Here is a 16755-nt window from a genome sequence, read left to right as displayed (position 1 = left end):
GGCTTCCCATGTGGTTCGCTAGATTTGAACGAATCCTTTTAACAGCACGCCGCTCTCCGTCAACCATCATGTTGAGGCGGGTTTCATGGACACAATCCTACTAGGGTCACTCATCGAGCGACCCGCAGCGTTGCAGGGTCCAATTGGATGATCCGCTCACCTGCATGCTATACACGAAGGCGTCGTCATGAACTTGTTTCCACTGTCAAAGTGGAGATTCCAACACGATCGTCAACAGCGCTCTTGACAAGCCTACAAGCCGTCTGTGGCGCCCCAATAACAGCGCCCCGAACCTCCCAAATCCAACACTTGAGCAAGAGCAGGCCACAGGTGTGTTGTCCTACGTGAACACACATCCATCGCATTAGTAGCGATAGCGCTTGCGCCATGCAGCAGGGTAGCTCCACGGAACCTTCACTGACAAACGCCGTCCGATCGAAAGTGCGACGTCCCATTGGCTCCTAAGCGACTAGGCACTAATAGTTATGAGGTCTCACCAATGGCAGACAAAGAAGTTGGCGAGCTAAAGCCGCGGCCGTCCGATTTCTATGGCCCGGCCAATGAAGTGTAACTATGGTCCAGACCCTGCCATTGTTTAGCTAAACACGGCTGTATATGCTCGTGATCGAGTGGTAAGAACTCATATGCGCATGGCCACTTCGATCACAGTCACAGTTACTATGCTTATCACCTTACCTTATCGCGTGCACACCGGTGAACTATGGCCAGACCGGAAGCGAGGTACATCACGGTATCTCGGGATCGCAGAGCTTAGCCAATACGGCAAGCTTCTCGTTGTGAGGAAACTATTTTCACGACATCACTCCGCATGAGAGGTGTGCCGCGTGATTACAGTATCAACGTCTTTACTCAGATCAAGCTATAGATGAAACGACCGTTCACCGCCTGTCCACGCCTTGACCGCGCTGACTACAAGGCATTATTGAGCACAAAGAATCCTTCATGGCGTGTATCCTCAAGGCTGAAAGCTCGACTGCATGTCATATGCAGGGCCAAGCCCCAGTATGACTACGTCTGAGTACTCAACACAAGTAGTGGCAGGATTAAGCTCTTCGTTAACCGTAGGGCTGACGCATAGTTCTGATCGTCCACATGTACGATCTGATGCACCAAGGAGTCAGAACAAAGAAAACCCTTGCAACCATCAGACACCGGTGGAGTCTCTTACGCGCACACACTAAAGCCTCTCAACATTGCTACCTCAACAGCTGCACTTTTGCGAGATATGCGAAAGGAATCCGCTCTGGGCCCCACATGTCGCGTAGCGTGAACACGGCAGATCAAGGGCCCACATGGCCATCCCAGCCAGGCTGGAGGGTGGAGAAACTGGGCGGCGGGTATGTGCCGGCCATAGGCCTTGCGGAAGGTCTAACGATTAGGGAGGGGAAGACTAGTTCCGCGCATGTGGCGAAGCTTCGAAGGCGTTCCTTGCGCTGACCTGCATGGCAGTTTCTGGGCCCGGGATGTGAGGCAGGATGCGTTCAGAGGGAGAGCAGTAAAGCACGCTGACCACAGGCATTAGCATGCAGTGTGTATCAGGTGACGACGTGAGGCGGAGAATGGGGCTTGGCCTAGAATACGAGGGGGAGCCTGCAGCCAGTAAGTGCCGTTCGTTTGTTGAGTGGTGCTCCAACGGCAGGCTGAGACAGGTGACAAGAGCCAAGTGATATCTGCGGCTCCATCAGCTCCAGTTCGGCTGATCATTGAAGGCTTCCTTTCACATACCATCGCGTCACTCGTCTTGCAGCATGGAGCATTGTGAATGAGTATAAGCTTATATACCTTGCCGGATCGACTCTGTCACTTACCTTCCATAGCATCAACTCAACAATTTGCTTCCATAACCTCAACAGGATAGACGAGACACCTTCGCCCTTGATCGCGCGACCAACACCGTCAACATCTCTTCATCAACCATGTCAGCGCATTCGCTGAGTCCGAGGTCCTCCACCGAGAGTCTGCAGAGCAGCTTTTCGACGTACTCGGTCCCTGACAAGCTCGCCCCTGCTCTTGCCGGTCCTATGGCTTGGGAAGGTGCAGAGCTTGATCCTGCACAATACATCGTCAAGCTTTCGAGGTCCGAGGTCGACAACATCCGCGCTGCCGTGGTCGGCTTCAAGCTCCAAAGGCTTCCACGTAGCGAAATCTCCCAGCGCACATTCCCCCTGGCGGCGAACCTAGCACGCAAGCTCTCTGCTGTCAGCAAGGAGCTACACGAAGGTCCTGGGGTGATAGTGCTGCGTGGTCTGGAGGTAGCTAGGTTCAACGACGAAGAGGCCGTGATCGCGTTCGTGGGTATTTGCTCATACGTTGCGTCACAGCGGGCAACAGACTCGTATGCCAACCAGACCCTCAGCCATGTTCGCGATGCCACGAAGGAGGTCGTTCCAGTGTGGGCGAAGGATATTGGACTTGCCGGATCCAAGATCACAGCCGCAATGGACTTCCACAGCGATCGATTCTCAGGGGATATCCTAGCTCTTCATGTACGGAACAACGGTGGCGCAGGCATTGGAGGTAGACAGTATGTTGCAAGCTTCTGGAAGATTTACAATGAGCTGCTGAAGACGGAGCCGGAAGTTCTGGAGACGATGGCGGAGGCAGACTGGCCGTTCGAGCTGAAACAGAAGTAAGTTGTGCGTCAAGGATATGCATGAACGTGATACTAACCAAGCATTAGAGACCAAGCGCCATATCTGGAACTCGGTCCAACCCTTTTCTTCTCGAAGGGCAAGCCCATATGCCAACTTGTCAAGGCGCCACTCCTCGGAAGCCCACATATCCAGCGGGACCCAAGCATGCCGAAGGTGTCAGACAAGCAGATGTACGCCATGCATGTTATCCAAACCCTGGCAAAACGATTCAGTACAAGGCTCGATCGCAAGCAGGGTGACATACAGTTCATCAACAACTTGAGCATCATGCATGCTCGCGAAGCATACCAGGGAACCAATGGGAAGGCGAGTACTCGACACTTGCTGCGCATGTTTCTTCGGGATCCCGAAAACGCCTGGGACAAGCCGGCGCTTTTCCGAAACAACTTCGACGACCCCTTCACGCCCGGCAGGGCCCAAGAGCTGCCCATCATCGATATGGATCCGTGGCGTGCCATTAGTGGCCGCGAGAGCCACGGTTGAATGCATTTTCTGCGAAACGGGAGGAAACTTTGGCATTATTGAGGAGCGCATCAAACTCTGAAGCATTTACCGCGTGTCATGGGACAGCGAGGTGTATGGTGTGTGCATTTGGGAGGCAAACTTGACTTCTGTCATTCGAACGCACATTGGCTCTGGCTGCATATACAGGTTAATTATATAGTACTTCATCGTACAAGAGTCTGATTATTGACATACTGAAATGGATCCGTTGTTTTGACAGTCTCGCTCAACATATGGAAATCTGGCTTGGAATCATTCTTCCTTTGCTGACATGTGATCTTCCATCACATTCCGTGCATGACTAAGCTCCAGCTTCTTTGAACAGTTTGGTAATCCATTCGCTTACGAACGAATGATGTGTTGCAGAAAATCCAGTGAGTGGTGGCTGAAATCGATCTGCATAAGTTAGGAGTAGTCATTTTCAAAAGAGCGGCGGGCTTACCAGGACTAAGTCTGTCAAAGATCTTCGCTATTTCTGTAACGTATGCAAACCCTTCTGCATCAATATGCCCACGCTCACGCAACTCATCTGGATTATCGCGCGCAAGCTTGAAGGGCGAGTAACCACGTAATGTACAACGCCAGTGGTACAGCAGGACTGGGAATGCAAACTCCCATTTCTTGACTTGGTTGTTGACTACATTGTTGACTTGGTGTTCGATGAGCTACGAAAGTCAGGATTTATTGTGCAATAGAAACACTTGAACTCACAGTGCCGTTCTTTGCTTTCATATAGCCTTTCGCTCCTTTGTTGATGTATTCGAGATTCCAGAAGATGACGTAGAACGTCAGAAAGAGCTCGTACCACGGCTTGATTTTGGGTTTGAAGATCAAGGACGCCAACTCCTTCACGAACAGTTTTTCCAGCTTGCGCAGGTACTTCACAGCAGCAACGTCCATCTGGTGCGTGATAGCGCCAGGCAACGGTCGATCGCGCGAATTTCGATCATATGCTTCATAGTCGCTTCGTCCCAGATGACGGTAGTCGTACTCTTGTATCCCCGGAATGTTGTTGGACCAGACTGTACCGTAGCCCTGAGACACAACTGAGAGGCACTGCAGCCGCATAGCCAGATCAAGAGCTCGTGAGCCATGAACACTACGCATCCGGAACACTTCTCGATATGTATGTGTGGCGATTTCGTCATGTTGGATACGGTCGAAAATCCAGGCTTCGATGGCGGGCTGAAGGCTCGAGAAGTAACGTTCAAAGGCGGAAACCAAGTTTGCAGTGTCGTAAATAGCGTATGCTGGCTGCTCAACCGCGCAGACGTCACCTTCTTTGGTGGTCCATACCGAGGTTGCTGTGTCAAGTGATCCTCGTCTCGGACTGTATGGACGGAAGGCGACACGCATAGGTTGAGCGTTAGGTATGCGGCCATAGCCCGGCAGATTCCACAATATGTCCATCTCCCAGAGCTGGCTTCCGGGTTTCCAATCATACCCTAGGAACTCAGCTTCTTCCTGTTGCTCGCGACCATTGCATCGACGAATGATGCTCGTGTCCTCCAGATGCTCTCTGTAGCAAGGCTCGCGGAAAGACCGAGCATGCCCTTCAATCTTATTGCACTTCTGACATGGATCCCCTTCATCGCACCCCGATTTGTAGAATCTGCAACGAACGCAGATTCTTTTCGTTTTGCGCATTGTATGCGTCTTCTCTCGTTGCTTCTCCTGTAATGGACCCTTGCGTTTTGAGACTTTCATCTTCTCCTGCCTCTCAACGTACGATGATGGGACCTTCGCTGCCTTCTTCTTGACACTAGGTCGTCGGTTGCCTTGCGCATAGAGAGAAAAATCCGTCGGTTGTTCGGCCTGAGTACTTTCGTGCTCATAGACCCTCTGGTCCGGGACAGTCTGTAATAGAGGCCATTGTTGCTGCTGAGCCTGGGTATGACCATAGACTGTGGGAGCAGGCACGATACCAGCCGAGTTTGCTGTCGGCCATTGCGCACCTTGAATGCTGACCGACCCACTGGTGATGATACCAGATGACAGCGCACTGCTGGTATGAGCTACGTAGTGTTGGTGTTTGGTCGGCGCTAACGTTGGTGCGGTACCCCACGCTGTCGACGCTTGCAACACCGAATGTGTCTGATCTACGTTCGACTGCGATACTGCATGCGATGGATGAGGGATCGAGTGTGCCCTCTGGCCATGATTCGCGAAAGGTCGATCTACCGGTGTTGCAGGGGAATCCTGGGGTAGGTTAGTCGAAGATTAGCGTAGGATGCGACGTCTTCACACTCACAGAGGTAATGCGCAGCGCAGTAAAGCGTTCTGTGTCTCTAAAACCGCCCTCGGGAGATGCCAGGGGCTGTTCGTGGTCCGTAGCTGATGCCTGCTGATGGTGCTGATGTGGGTACGGGCGCGCAACATTAGGGGTTGTATGTTGCACAGAGGCGCCTCCCTCAGCGATGTCATAGGAACCACTTAAGCGCGGTGCAAAGCTCTGCTCGTTCACACGGCCGTTCACAGTCGTATTCCACTCCTGAACACTTGGTTGCGCATAGCCAGTATTCCATGCCTGTGGAGCAGGAGGCTGATGCGGTCTGGGGAAGTCGGAGCTCAGTCCGGCTTGGGGGTAGTGGAGTAACGGGACCGACGACGGGCCGGCGTACGAGGTATGGTTGCTATCTTGCCATGTTCCTATAAAACTGGCATATCCTTGGTCATGGTTGTTGCTTTGGAAGTTCTGGTAGTGCGAGTGAGGGTTGGCGCTTCTGTAGTACTGCGAACTGGTAGACATGGAGGCGGACTGCGGCTGACTGCGTACAACTTCAGCACAAGAGTCGGGCGTCTGCGCGTGGCTCATTCGTGTGGTCGCAATAAGCAATCCAAAGAGCAGGAAGCGCGGTGGCCTAAGGCCATAGAGCGGTGCTCTACACGTTTGAACGTCGTTTGCTGGCTACGAGGGGAGAAGGCTCCACGACGCACAAAAGGCGGGTCAAGAACCAACTGGTGGCTCGCAATGTAATGTCGGGTAGGCTGCATGGGTAGCTCCCGTGTGGTCTGAGCTGCATCGTCCCGTAAGCGCGCAGTTCTGGGTGATGGTCGCCTGTCGATCAATGTGTTTCAACGATTCGGACCTTCTCATCCCTTTTTAATGAAAAGCAGCATCTATGTCAAATGCTTGCTTCTCAGGAACTGTCTTGAACAGCTTTTCAGGACTGTTGCAGGCCAGTCTGGATTGCACTTTCGATATCGAGCGTGGTACAATCAATGCAGCCCCTAGCGAATCTCGGTCCGGGTTTGTTAGTCCGGCCCTTCGCGCCGTGGTATGCTCGGTGTTTGAAGCGCTCAAACTCGCTCTGCTCAGCAGTGTCGAAGAGCTAAGTCTAGTTTCCATCCCTTTGTTTGCTTTTCTGCCTACTAGTTGTAGTTGCTGCTCCAGGACGCGGTTTCGAAGTCGCGGCTCCACAACCCGCTTGAAGCAGTTCATCGCCGCGCCGGTGACAAACAAGGAGATTGATATCAGACTGCCGATGATGCATGCTGACCAAGTGATGCGGGAGCGCTTCGGAAGCTGGCGTTCTCAAGGCTTGGAAAGGTATTGGGCGGTAGCCGCTTTTAAGGTACCTTCTTACGCGGCAAAGTGGGCAAGAGCTGTAGCCACTAGCGCCGCTCTGCACTCGAGGAAGGCACGAAGAGGTAGTCGTGGCTTGGGAGATATCATTATGAACTAGATATAGAACTACCGAATACATCCCATCCTCATGGAGGCGCAATAGTTACGACCTCTCACGGGTGTACGTGGAAACAGACCTTCACCCGTCTGAGCGACCCAGCTATCCAACAAGAGACGAGCGATGAAGGAAACAACATAAAGCTAATCTAAGACTTGGACTTCTTGGACTTCTTCTTCTTTGGTGCCTCATCTTCTTCTTCGTCGGCATCGGTGTCGACCTCCTTGATGGGCGAGTTTCTCTTCGCTGCGGTTCGGGTGCTTCGCCTGGTACCTTCCTGAGGCTCCTTCTTCTCTTTCTTCGGCGCGGCAGCCTTCTTAGGTGCGGCTTTCTTTTTAGTGTCGGCTTTCTCATCACTCTCTTTTTCATCGGACTTCTTATCAGCTTTCTTCCCTACGTTAGCTTTGGGCTTCTGCGCGCTTGCGGGAGCCTCCTGCTCCTCCTCAGCATCACCTCTCTTCTCTTCCTCTTTGGATTCGGCCTTCTCGGTCTTGGAATCAGACTTATCTACTTTCTTCTCCTCGGCCTTCTTCTTGCTGTCAGACTTGGCCTCTGGTGCGCCCTTCTTAGGCTCGTTCTTGCTGCCAGCCTCGTTCTCGTAACCACCACCCTGCTTCTCATACTCCTTTGAGATTTCTGCAGCCTGCGCGTGTCAATATAAATACTGCGATCTTGGTCGCGTGAAATGCGCGATCACGTACCTTCCATGCGGCCATCTGGCCCTTGCCGCCGCCGTCCTTATTGGGCTTCTGCTTCACCTCCTCCTTAACCTTCTCCCGAAGCTTGGGGTCTGTTGGCTTTCCCTTAGATGATGGCATTGTTGCGATTGTGATGTGTATGCGACAGAAATGGGTCTGGCAATTTGATCGATGATCAAAGGTTCGAGGTAAAGGGTGTCGTCGCGTACAGGATGTACCACAGATAGGTTTGTTTTGATGTAATACCGGATGACATCATTAATTTGTATTGGCGCGCAATTTGTACCAGCCTCCCCCATTTCTTTGACGCAAATACTGCAATAGTGCATCCAAACTTTATTAAGAGATGCCATGGTCGAAACATCGTATTCTAGGTTTCACCTTGACACGGCTGCAGGCTGTGTTCGCATGCCATCTTTCAATTCAGATACTCTGTCGACCTTCACTTCAATCGCGCGACCATCGCGCGCGCTTCCACAGCAACACAGGAATTCTATGCGCGACATAAGCTCTAGTACAGGCTCCAGTATAGACCTTTCACATCAAGCCATGAAGCCATGACATCGCGCTAGGTCCCCAGATTGCGCTTATGTCGATCATCGCCCATCACCATTTCGGACACCAAGGCTCAATCAGTCAACCAGAGAAAAAACAACAGAACGCTTCTGTCAAATGTGATTTAATTCCATGAATATCAACTTCACTCCAAAAATATCATGTTCTCGCACCATTCTCCTGCGCAGGACCAATCTCAGCAAGGTAGCGCCAAACCTCATTCGAAAATGACCCGATCTTGCGTGATCCTATCGGTGACATCTTCAGTTACATGCAGTAAGAACCTCATGGCTGTATCACGCTCAGAGCTCTGTGTTCGACATCTGCCTCCATTACCAAACACTGCTATGGATCTGAGTATTCGACCTCCAATACCAACCCCCACGAAACTAGGCACTATCACCAGGTTGAGCTGATGCTCACCAGCGCAATTTTCAAACCACATGTGCTCGTCGGCCTTCAGTGCCTGGGTGCCCAGGCCCCAAAGGGGTAGCATGTTGAGTGCCTCTCGCAAATGCATGTTGAAAACCTCACCTCCCACCTCCTTCTCCACCACCCACAGCAGTCACAGCCACTTCTCAAACCACTCCACCGCCTGCCTCAACGCCTCATCCGCAGCACTCGCCTCCCTCTCCTTTCCCGGCGTCGCCCTAACGGCAAACCCATGCACACACCCCTCATAAACCCTGATCTCAAACCCCTTACTCCCCTCCAAAGCGCTCTTCGTCTCCTCAACCTTCCCCATCGGCAGCGCCATATCATCCCCCGCATGCGCAAAACTAACCTTCACCCCCTTATCCACCGCATCTGAAGCATGCGCAGGTTCAAACCTCGCAGGATGCGCAACAAACACCGCATCCACTACCTTCTGCCCCTCCCTCTCCTGCCTCGCGATATACAACGCTTGATACCCGCCCCAGCAATACCCCGCCACCCCAACCTTCCCCCCGTCTCCCAACTCCTCCTTAACCTTTCTCGCATACTCGAGACAGGAAGCAGTGCACTGCTCGCTCTGCGGACTCGCGCGCATGAAAAACGGGATCACATGCACCATCGCCCTCCCAATGGCCCACGCTTTACTCAGCACGCCGGCGGCGGGGGAGGAGAAGGTGTCCATGAAGGGGAGGATGGCAGGGGACATGCCGCCGCCGGGGATGATGTCCGGAACAAGGACGGTGAGGCCGGTGGAGGTGGAGAGCGCGTCGGCGAGGAGGAGGTTGTTGGGGAGGTGGTGGCCGAAGGCGTCGGTGTAGAGGATGATGGTTGAGTTGGATGGAGATGGGGAGAGGGAGGGGGGAGAGGCAATGTAAGTCTTGAAGCCGTGGAGCATCTTTGTGGTGCCGTTGGGTGTGCCAGTTGCGGCGCCGCCGCGGAAACAGTCAGGGCAAGACATTGTAGATGGTGAATGGAGGGATGGGGTAGTGTTGGCGTGATGGATATCAGGTCAACGAACACACAAGATGTGAGATTAGATTGTCAGCTTCGAGATCAAGCTCTTAGACGACGCTGTCTACGTTGGATATGTCGGCTAAGATACAAAGCTTTATATGCAGTCCTGTATCGAATACCTCAACACCTCCATCCGATCCTCCACTCACCCTCCGCGCTATCGTGACCCAAATGGGTAAAGCCTCAGGCGCTCTGTTTGCAATGAGTCGACAATCTGACTCAGCCATATATGCTTGTAAGCTGCGGCATGGGATCGGCATGTAATTCACCGGTTCGGGCATACTGCTGATATCCTTATCCGTGTCCTGCGGGTCGCAGAAAAGAGCACAACATGACGACTAAAGCACGCATCAGCAAACTATGGGCCCTCTAATCATAGAGTACGAAACTTGGAAGAAGAAGAAATATGCAGTGCATTACGATGCTGTGTGCTTGCGCTATGCACAATACTGAATCCAACTATGTCGTCTGAATCGAATGTACGTCATCATCAAAGGCTCATCATCTCCGCCGTACGCTGCCTTCCCCATTGCTTCGTTCATTAACAGTCGCACGCGCACCGCTCTTGTTGCCAGTTCTGTTCTCCTTCTCGTTCTCCTTTATAATCCTCTCAGCTTCTGCCATAGCGTCGGTCCCCACCCTCCAGCTCCTCAGCACGACACCCTTTTCACTAAGGATCTGTTCGGCCCTCGCCCATCGCTGCCTCCAAAGCTGCTCTCTCTTGTTGATGTATTGTCCATCAGCTGTTTGACCTTGCCCAGCTCCGTTCAAGCCTAGTGTACTGCCTGTGCTTGTGCGGTTCAACTTCTCGCGTTGTGCCGTTGTAGAGAAAGGTGCTGAGGTTTGCGCGGACATGATCTGTGGACGATGCGGCAAGGAAGGTGCGTGCTGCCACGCTGACGATGCTTTACCGCCGACGTACGATGCAGCGGCGCCGGCGGGGTTGCGTCGTGGCGGCGGTGGAGGAGGAGGAGCAGCCTTGCGGATGTTGCTGTTGTCTGACCCTGAACGAATGCTAGCGGTGTCTGAGTTGTGTTGGTCTTCAGACGGCCAGGCGGGCATGTTATTGTAGACCGAGTAGAGTTTGTCACGGGCCATGCCTGCGTAGCTCTGGTTGCTGCGGTCGTACTGAGGTTTGGTGCTATAGTTGGGCTGCGGTGGCGCAGGGCGATTCGAAGGTGGTGATGTGGGTGCGTCGCTCTGTTGGGAGAGCGGACTGGGTTGGCCCACCATGCGGATTGTGGTTGACGGTCGACGGGGCTTCGGTGGAGGAGGCGCTTTCGGGGTAGACGTCGGTGAGGGTAATGCGTACAAGCTATCGTTTGACGGACTTTGAAGGACGGTAGGCTTCTTCGGTGGAGGAGGTGCCGCTTTGCCAATACTCGAGCTTGTCGAGGTGCGTCGTGGCCCACTAGGAGCTTCTGTGTCTGTGTTGACGCGACGCAACGCTGGGACGCTTTCTGGCTCGTCGTCTGAGGAGAGGTCGATCAGGTTTGCTACTGGTTCTTCCTTAGTAGTCTGGAATGACTTCCGCGCCGGCAGCCCAGGTCTGTTATCAGGATGGCCTCCGTCGTTCTCTGGCAGTTGTGGTTTTGAACGCTTCCTGTCTTCCTCCTCGAACTCGTGCAAAGAGGCAGCTATCGCGGCCTTGAGCTCAGGGTCATTTTCTTCGGACAATGCACGGGCTGCGCTCGCCGGACTTGCTACGTCTGAGGCATTGGAGCCACCACCACGTCGGGGCGAGGACGATCCTGACATTGGCCCAACTGACGGATCGAAAAAGCCGCCGGTCTCCGTTGTTGTTACGTCTCGGATGAATACAGCTGCGACACGTCCTGGGTTTTCGAGGACAAAGTCAGTGTACACTTCCAGATCTGCCTCTCCACTGTCGCCGATCAGGATAAAGCGTCTCTCCGGGAAGTCTCGTGCGATCTTATCCAAAGTGACCTTCTTTCGCTCAGCTACAGGCTCGAAGATGCCCTGCATCATACCGCTGTACTGCTTCAGATGGAATGAGCCAGGTGGCAGTCCAGCCATGGAGAAGTAGGTAGAGATGACAGGGTACAGCTGCCACGGCGAGTTTGAGACGTAGTGAAACTTGACGCCTTGCTCAGACATCTTGTTATACCACTCCTTAACACCTTCGATAGTGAGATCGCTCAGGTCGCGAATGAAGACGTTTCGGAAAATCTCACGTGCACCACTGCTGATAGCTGAGTGCTTGATCGTATCGTCGATGTCACTGATGACACTAATGCCCTTGGCATCCGTGATCAGCACCTCCTCCGTAGCTGATAGCTGCTCTGAAGCCAAGATCCGTACATGTGTAGGTACGAAGTCCAGCGCGGCCGTCATGCTGAAGTGACCTGCAGCGTTGGTGTAGATGGTCCTCTGCTTCGAGATCTTGTCGTTATAGAAGAACACGCTGATCGGTGTGTTTGCCATAGGCATAGCGAGGAAGTGCCGCAGTCGAGCCATCAGGCGCGCGTTCGCTTCTGCAAGCTCAGCCGGACTCATATCTGCAGGCTGATTCCACGATGCTCTCTTCTGCAGAGGCGTGATGTACTCATCGTCGGTCCGCAAAGAATCTTTGGATTGGCTATGCGCTAGCTGATGTGTCTTTGTGCTTCCTGCAGTGCGCACACTGTCGCTGCTCTGCGTGCGGTACAATTGTGTATCGTCCTGGTTCTTGCGACTGGGTTTCTCGCTGTATGCACCCTTCGCAGCAGCAGCAGCTTCCTGTTCGCCCTTCTTCGAGATAGCTTCTGCCTCCTTTGCTGCAAGATCCTCGTCACGCTGGGATTGGCGTATCTGCGCTCGTTCGCGAAACCCGACGTGACTGGGACTTGAGTCGCGACTGTTCGCAGTTGAAGTCGGGGCAGATGTCCCCGCAGGCGGTGCTGATACGCCCACGAGTTGCCGTGCCAGGCCGATGAACAGACGCTGCTTTCTGCTCATCTGTCCCTTGTGAGGCGAATAGATCCAGCCGCGCACGTCGACATCGACGACAGCGTTATCGTCCTCGTAGCTGTCCCACTGCTGTTTCCAAAACTCAGCATCGCCAGCACCTGCCGAGTCCCGCACGTCTCGGCCATCGCCAGCAGACTCCTGTATAGTCCCTGGTACTGCTTCCGGCTTAGTCCTGGTGTGCTTGCGTGCATAGCTGGGGAAGAGGATCATCTCCTCCTCACCGCTGCGCACAATCGCAGCATCAGGGAAGCTGCCCGGTGTGTCGTCCTCGTAGTCATAGTGAGCCTCTCGGCTACTCCAGTTGGGCGCATACTGCTGCGCGTAGGTCTGCCGCAGCTCGTTCGCCGCCTTCAGGTAGCCTGCCAGCTTCCGTCTCCGGCCCCCCGACTCGCCGCCCTGGTAGCTGCTCATGCCTTCTTCGGTGCTCTTTGCCAGATTCTTGCGCCTCAGCCTAGCCTCATTTTCGAGGTAGCCGTTGCCAAGGAGTTTTCGAGTGTGGCCGCGCAGCCGCTGGAGGATGGTCGACTTCTTGCTGAGCTTCTGCGCCTGGCGGTAGACGATGTACTTGTAGATGCGGGACTGCGCGCGGTGCCTGAGCGAGGGGAGGGTCTTGTGGCGGAGTTTGGAGAGTTCAGCGCGTGCGCGTGCTCGGGTGTGTGGGAACAAGAGACGCAGGAGAGAGGCAGCGCCGCGGGCGGACGGGGGCTTGCGGCGGAAGGGCGATCTCATCCAGCCAGCTCGGGCGGCCGAAGCTTTCTGTGGAGAATCACGAGTTACGGGGTGGAATAAGTAGGGGGATGCGCTGTTAATTCGAGCTGAAGCTTGATACGACCTTCACACGTCATGGCTGAAGTCTGTGCGCTGTTCCAGGCCATCCACTCGAATGGGCCTTGTCTGTCACTCAGCACCAAAGCTTTGCACACGAACATGCTCGTTGCAAAGGATACATTCACAAAGTACCATTGGCTCTTCTAACGCCTGTAGCGTGCCGCGTCAAGAGCCTTCGAGAAAGTTGGTACATCCTTCTTCAGCGTCTCGACAATCTCGTCCCAGACTCTCAAGCCCAGCTCCTTCATCTCAGTACCTGCAACTGCAAGTGGGACTGGCTGGATCTTATCATCCTGCCAAAACCTCCCATGAACTGCTTCGCCTTGGCTTGTTCCACTCAGGATCAAGTTCGCCCCTTGTGATGGCGACTTCATGATCAGGAAGATAATGACAGCAGCCAAAACGTAGACGCCAGGGAAGTAGTGATCGCGTCCCAGATTGCTATGGACGAATCCAGGACTGATGGACGTGATGATGGCGTCTGCAGAGGATATCTCACTGGCGAGCTTGTTTGTGGCATACATAAGGAACACCTTGCTGTACTTGTACTGGCTGCCCTCCCTGAAGTGTTCGCGTGTGTTGTAGTACTCGAGGATGCTCGGTTGTTGTCGTACTTCGGTGGGCACAACTGCGCTTTGGTGGAGACCGGAGTTGACGAATTCGAGTACGGGCGTCTTGCCGGTGTAATGCTTCGACTGCTTCAACTTGGGCAGGAGGAGAACACCCAGGAGCACGCTGGAAAGAGTGTTGACCTGCAGATCCTCCTCCCAGCCCTGCTCGCCGGCATGATAGGATGAGCGCCGCAGACCAGCATTCAAGATGGCAACATCGAGATGCTCAAGCTCGCGTGCAAGTTCTGCAAAAGCGACGACGCTGTCGTAGGACATCATGTCAAGCTCCCACACCTCCAGCTGGTCGTCACGACCAAGTCTCTTTGCGAGTTCGGCTTTGGTCGACTCTCCCTTCTTCAAGTCACGTGCGGCGATGATGACTTTGGAGGCGCCCAGCACAGCAAACTTGTATACAGCTTCTTTTCCGATGCCCGAAGTTGCTCCTGTGACAACGATGTTTCTGCCACTGTAGTCTTCACTCGTGGGCTGCGATGGCGTAATCCATTTGTTTCTGAACATTCGAACGAGAGCGGCCATGGCTACGCAGTATGATTTCGGATATCGATGCTTGAGATGGGCCCAGAGGAGAGAGAGGGCAGCAGATGCAAAAAGATACGAATCATATGATCAGTATAAGACGTGTACCCTGAGTTGCTTCGCAGACAAGTCACTTATGTAGCTCCTGGACCCACGAAGCGCTGGTCCGTTTGCTCAAAGTTCGTCCGTTGGAGGAACGGACTAGACGTGCCATTGCTTGAAAGCCTGCACAGAGGCGTGGTGCTTGGGAACCCCATTATTGCTTCCCACCCTTGTTCGTGTCCAAGATGCAGGGATGCGAAGCGGAAGTGACGAAGGTCTCCAAACATGCCAAGCAATTTTAGCGCGACCCGCGATTTCGAGTTGCGTCAACTACACAACGAGCATCAGAGGTAAAGGCAAACAAGAACGCGCGCAGGCCTCGCCATGCTGGCAACACCTCCACAAACCTTCCGAAACCGCTAAAGACCCCTCACACTTACCGTAAGCACGGCGACATATATCAACACGCCATGTCCTTCCCCAACCAACCCCACGGTGGCCCCGCCGGTGCTCCTCCGAACATGGCTCAGAACTTCAACGCCATGCTTCAGCGCTCTATGGACTCTCCACAACCTGAACATGGTGGAGAAGTCCCAGGGCAACCGTCTTCAGGTCCCGGTAGGACTCAATGCCTGCACGCGCACACCAGAACATGGTGCTAACTCACGCGAACAGGCTATGGAGGCGTATACAGCACCAGTGGACCACCACCCTCGGGCCCTCCTGTCCTTGGTGGAGGACGGCCAACTGGACCACAGCAAACTCTTCCAGTCGACCTGCCACCACAAGCGTTCCTGACCTCGGCGATGCTCCTCGACATGGTAGACAGTACGGACACCTAGCAAAGACACTCTAGCCACAGCACATGGTTGACACAGCTACAGAGAAAGTAGACGTCCTTCTTCGCGACGAGAAAGAATACATCGGTATCCTCCGCTCGTACGACCAATTCGGTATGCGTCCTCCCGTATCCACTCTCCTTCATCCATACACTGACACGACATAGCCAACCTCGTCCTCACAGAGTGCCACGAGCGGATAGCAGCGCGCAACCCCGACTTCGATACCTCCCTCACAGAACCCGCATGGCTGATACACGACGTCAAATTACCCGGACTCATGACCATAAGAGGCGAGAACGTTACAATTTGCGCGACCGTAGATCTCGACCGCGAAGACACACCCCGAGGCGTTAAGTTTGCGCCTGTAGAGCAGGTTAGGTCGTTGGCGGCACAGCAGAAGGCAGACAAGAAGGACGCAGACGCGCGGAAAGCGAAGGCGCTAAGGCAAGCAGGCATAGAGCCTGGATTTGGGATGACTGCATAGTTGATATGAGAAGACATGTTTGAGGAGGAGGAGGAGATGCGCAGAGATCAGGGACGAGGAGAAGCACGAGAAGAAGTATGAACTGAGGACGTTTTGATATGAGTTACGAAACAAAAGTAGCATTGGGTGTGGATTGGCACAACAAGGCTAGAGAAAAGGAAGAGGCTTGGATAGCTACGCGGCTTGTCATGATACATCAATGATACCAGGACACAAATGTCCAACTGCGATGCAAAAGGCTTTCTTCACTCCAGAAATGGTGTGGTACGATTTCATTGTAAGAGCTATGGATCAGGGTTAAGATTAGATCGTGACACAGGTCGCGTGCTGAGTCGCACAGCAGGCCAGGCCTTCACGTCTTACCCGGCGCTTTGACAGTCCCTCTGCCTCGTCCTCATGGGTCTTTAGTATCGACGTCTGGCACGCCCACAGAGGAAATCTCCTGCCTGACATGTGGCGCGAGCTGTCTTAGGAAAGAGGTATGGCCCTCTCTGACAACTACCATGACTGAAATCGCGGTGGAGTACAATTGCACGGTGTATCGGTCAATAGTATCCTGGGACCTTCATACAACTGTAGATCGAGAGATTGGACTTGACCTTCGACCCTGACATCTCTTACTGTTTGCGGTATTCGCGATATTTCCCTTGTTGCAAGACTGCAGAGACCGCGTGCTCAACGGAAGCTTCACAGCGTTGTAGTTGGATGGCTTTGGGACCTGTATCACTCGAGTGAGCCATGCCCATCGAAGCTTGCATAGCGCATGTTGCATGTTGCATGTTGCAGGCTTTGTGTATGGTGCCAATCTGAGTGAGACCACGATGAGTCTCCGTTGTTCTCACCATAACCCATCGGCGTCAGCCAGCTCACGTTC

At 53.7% G+C, this 16755-nt stretch overlaps 9 protein-coding genes across 9 annotated transcripts; 3 read left to right on the top strand and 6 right to left on the bottom strand.

Annotated features, from left to right (window-relative positions):
* Positions 1-1937: 1937 nt before the first annotated feature.
* BU25DRAFT_456742 (Clavaminate synthase-like protein) lies at positions 1938-3158 on the top strand (the record flags this gene model as incomplete). Its single annotated transcript, XM_033710061.1, has 2 exons — positions 1938-2650; positions 2702-3158. The coding sequence occupies 2 exons, from the start codon at positions 1938-1940 to the stop codon at positions 3156-3158; spliced, it is 1170 nt and encodes a 389-aa protein (XP_033563864.1).
* Positions 3159-3480: 322 nt separating this feature from the next.
* BU25DRAFT_388866 (uncharacterized protein) lies at positions 3481-5180 on the bottom strand (the record flags this gene model as incomplete). The annotated part of the gene is made up of 3 exons (XM_033704491.1): positions 3891-5180; positions 3622-3844; positions 3481-3575 (listed from the first exon to the last, which is right to left on the bottom strand). The coding sequence occupies exons 1-3, from the start codon at positions 4884-4886 to the stop codon at positions 3481-3483; spliced, it is 1314 nt and encodes a 437-aa protein (XP_033563863.1). The 5' UTR covers positions 4887-5180.
* Positions 5181-6173: 993 nt separating this feature from the next.
* On the top strand, positions 6174-6939 carry BU25DRAFT_271632 (uncharacterized protein). Its single transcript, XM_033701831.1, has one exon. It carries the CDS (start codon positions 6302-6304, stop codon positions 6863-6865), a length of 564 nt encoding a protein of 187 aa, XP_033563862.1. The 5' UTR covers positions 6174-6301; the 3' UTR covers positions 6866-6939.
* On the bottom strand, positions 6837-7786 carry BU25DRAFT_447102 (uncharacterized protein). The gene is made up of 2 exons (XM_033709529.1): positions 7567-7786; positions 6837-7508 (listed from the first exon to the last, which is right to left on the bottom strand). The coding sequence occupies exons 1-2, from the start codon at positions 7681-7683 to the stop codon at positions 7014-7016; spliced, it is 612 nt and encodes a 203-aa protein (XP_033563861.1). The 5' UTR covers positions 7684-7786; the 3' UTR covers positions 6837-7013.
* Positions 7787-8230: 444 nt separating this feature from the next.
* Positions 8231-8769, bottom strand: BU25DRAFT_271596 (uncharacterized protein). The gene has a single exon (XM_033701830.1). The coding sequence runs from the start codon at positions 8636-8638 to the stop codon at positions 8336-8338; it is 303 nt and encodes a 100-aa protein (XP_033563860.1). The 5' UTR covers positions 8639-8769; the 3' UTR covers positions 8231-8335.
* Positions 8267-9636, bottom strand: BU25DRAFT_408940 (alpha/beta-hydrolase). Its single transcript, XM_033705942.1, has one exon. The coding sequence runs from the start codon at positions 9509-9511 to the stop codon at positions 8684-8686; it is 828 nt and encodes a 275-aa protein (XP_033563859.1). The 5' UTR covers positions 9512-9636; the 3' UTR covers positions 8267-8683.
* A 50-nt stretch (positions 9637-9686) lies between these two features.
* On the bottom strand, positions 9687-13315 carry BU25DRAFT_408939 (actin patch protein 1). The gene has a single exon (XM_033705941.1). The coding sequence runs from the start codon at positions 13264-13266 to the stop codon at positions 10069-10071; it is 3198 nt and encodes a 1065-aa protein (XP_033563858.1). The 5' UTR covers positions 13267-13315; the 3' UTR covers positions 9687-10068.
* A 49-nt stretch (positions 13316-13364) lies between these two features.
* On the bottom strand, positions 13365-14777 carry BU25DRAFT_408937 (short-chain dehydrogenase/reductase family protein-like protein). The gene has a single exon (XM_033705940.1). The coding sequence runs from the start codon at positions 14511-14513 to the stop codon at positions 13509-13511; it is 1005 nt and encodes a 334-aa protein (XP_033563857.1). The 5' UTR covers positions 14514-14777; the 3' UTR covers positions 13365-13508.
* On the top strand, positions 14708-16113 carry BU25DRAFT_438655 (uncharacterized protein). The gene is made up of 4 exons (XM_033709073.1): positions 14708-15173; positions 15231-15383; positions 15440-15508; positions 15562-16113. Exons 1-4 carry the CDS (start codon positions 15026-15028, stop codon positions 15879-15881), a joined length of 690 nt encoding a protein of 229 aa, XP_033563856.1. The 5' UTR covers positions 14708-15025; the 3' UTR covers positions 15882-16113.
* The last annotated feature ends 642 nt before the right edge of the window (positions 16114-16755 follow it).

This window comes from Macroventuria anomochaeta, assembly GCF_010093625.1.
Source record: "Macroventuria anomochaeta strain CBS 525.71 unplaced genomic scaffold BU25scaffold_9, whole genome shotgun sequence".
NCBI lineage: Eukaryota > Fungi > Ascomycota > Dothideomycetes > Pleosporales > Didymellaceae > Macroventuria > Macroventuria anomochaeta.
Note: the sequence above shows the minus strand (reverse complement) of the source record. Positions and strands in the feature narration are given on the sequence as shown.

Excerpts from the sequence above, each read along its gene's own strand:
- BU25DRAFT_271596 (XM_033701830.1), bottom strand. The coding sequence starts at position 8,638 with ATGCATTTGCGAGAGGCACTCAACATGCTACCCCTTTGGGGCCTGGGC.
- BU25DRAFT_408940 (XM_033705942.1), bottom strand. The coding sequence starts at position 9,511 with ATGTCTTGCCCTGACTGTTTCCGCGGCGGCGCCGCAACTGGCACACCC.
- BU25DRAFT_447102 (XM_033709529.1), bottom strand. The coding sequence starts at position 7,683 with ATGCCATCATCTAAGGGAAAGCCAACAGACCCCAAGCTTCGGGAGAAG. Across the intron at positions 7,509-7,566 it reads GCCAGATGGCCGCATGGAAG|GCTGCAGAAATCTCAAAGGA; the intron begins GTACGTGATCGC and ends TGACACGCGCAG.
- BU25DRAFT_408939 (XM_033705941.1), bottom strand. The coding sequence starts at position 13,266 with ATGAGATCGCCCTTCCGCCGCAAGCCCCCGTCCGCCCGCGGCGCTGCC.
- BU25DRAFT_408937 (XM_033705940.1), bottom strand. The coding sequence starts at position 14,513 with ATGGCCGCTCTCGTTCGAATGTTCAGAAACAAATGGATTACGCCATCG.
- BU25DRAFT_438655 (XM_033709073.1), top strand. The coding sequence starts at position 15,026 with ATGTCCTTCCCCAACCAACCCCACGGTGGCCCCGCCGGTGCTCCTCCG. Across the intron at positions 15,384-15,439 it reads GCTCCTCGACATGGTAGACA|AGAAAGTAGACGTCCTTCTT; the intron begins GTACGGACACCT and ends ACACAGCTACAG. Across the intron at positions 15,509-15,561 it reads CCGCTCGTACGACCAATTCG|CCAACCTCGTCCTCACAGAG; the intron begins GTATGCGTCCTC and ends GACACGACATAG.
- BU25DRAFT_271632 (XM_033701831.1), top strand. The coding sequence starts at position 6,302 with ATGTCAAATGCTTGCTTCTCAGGAACTGTCTTGAACAGCTTTTCAGGA.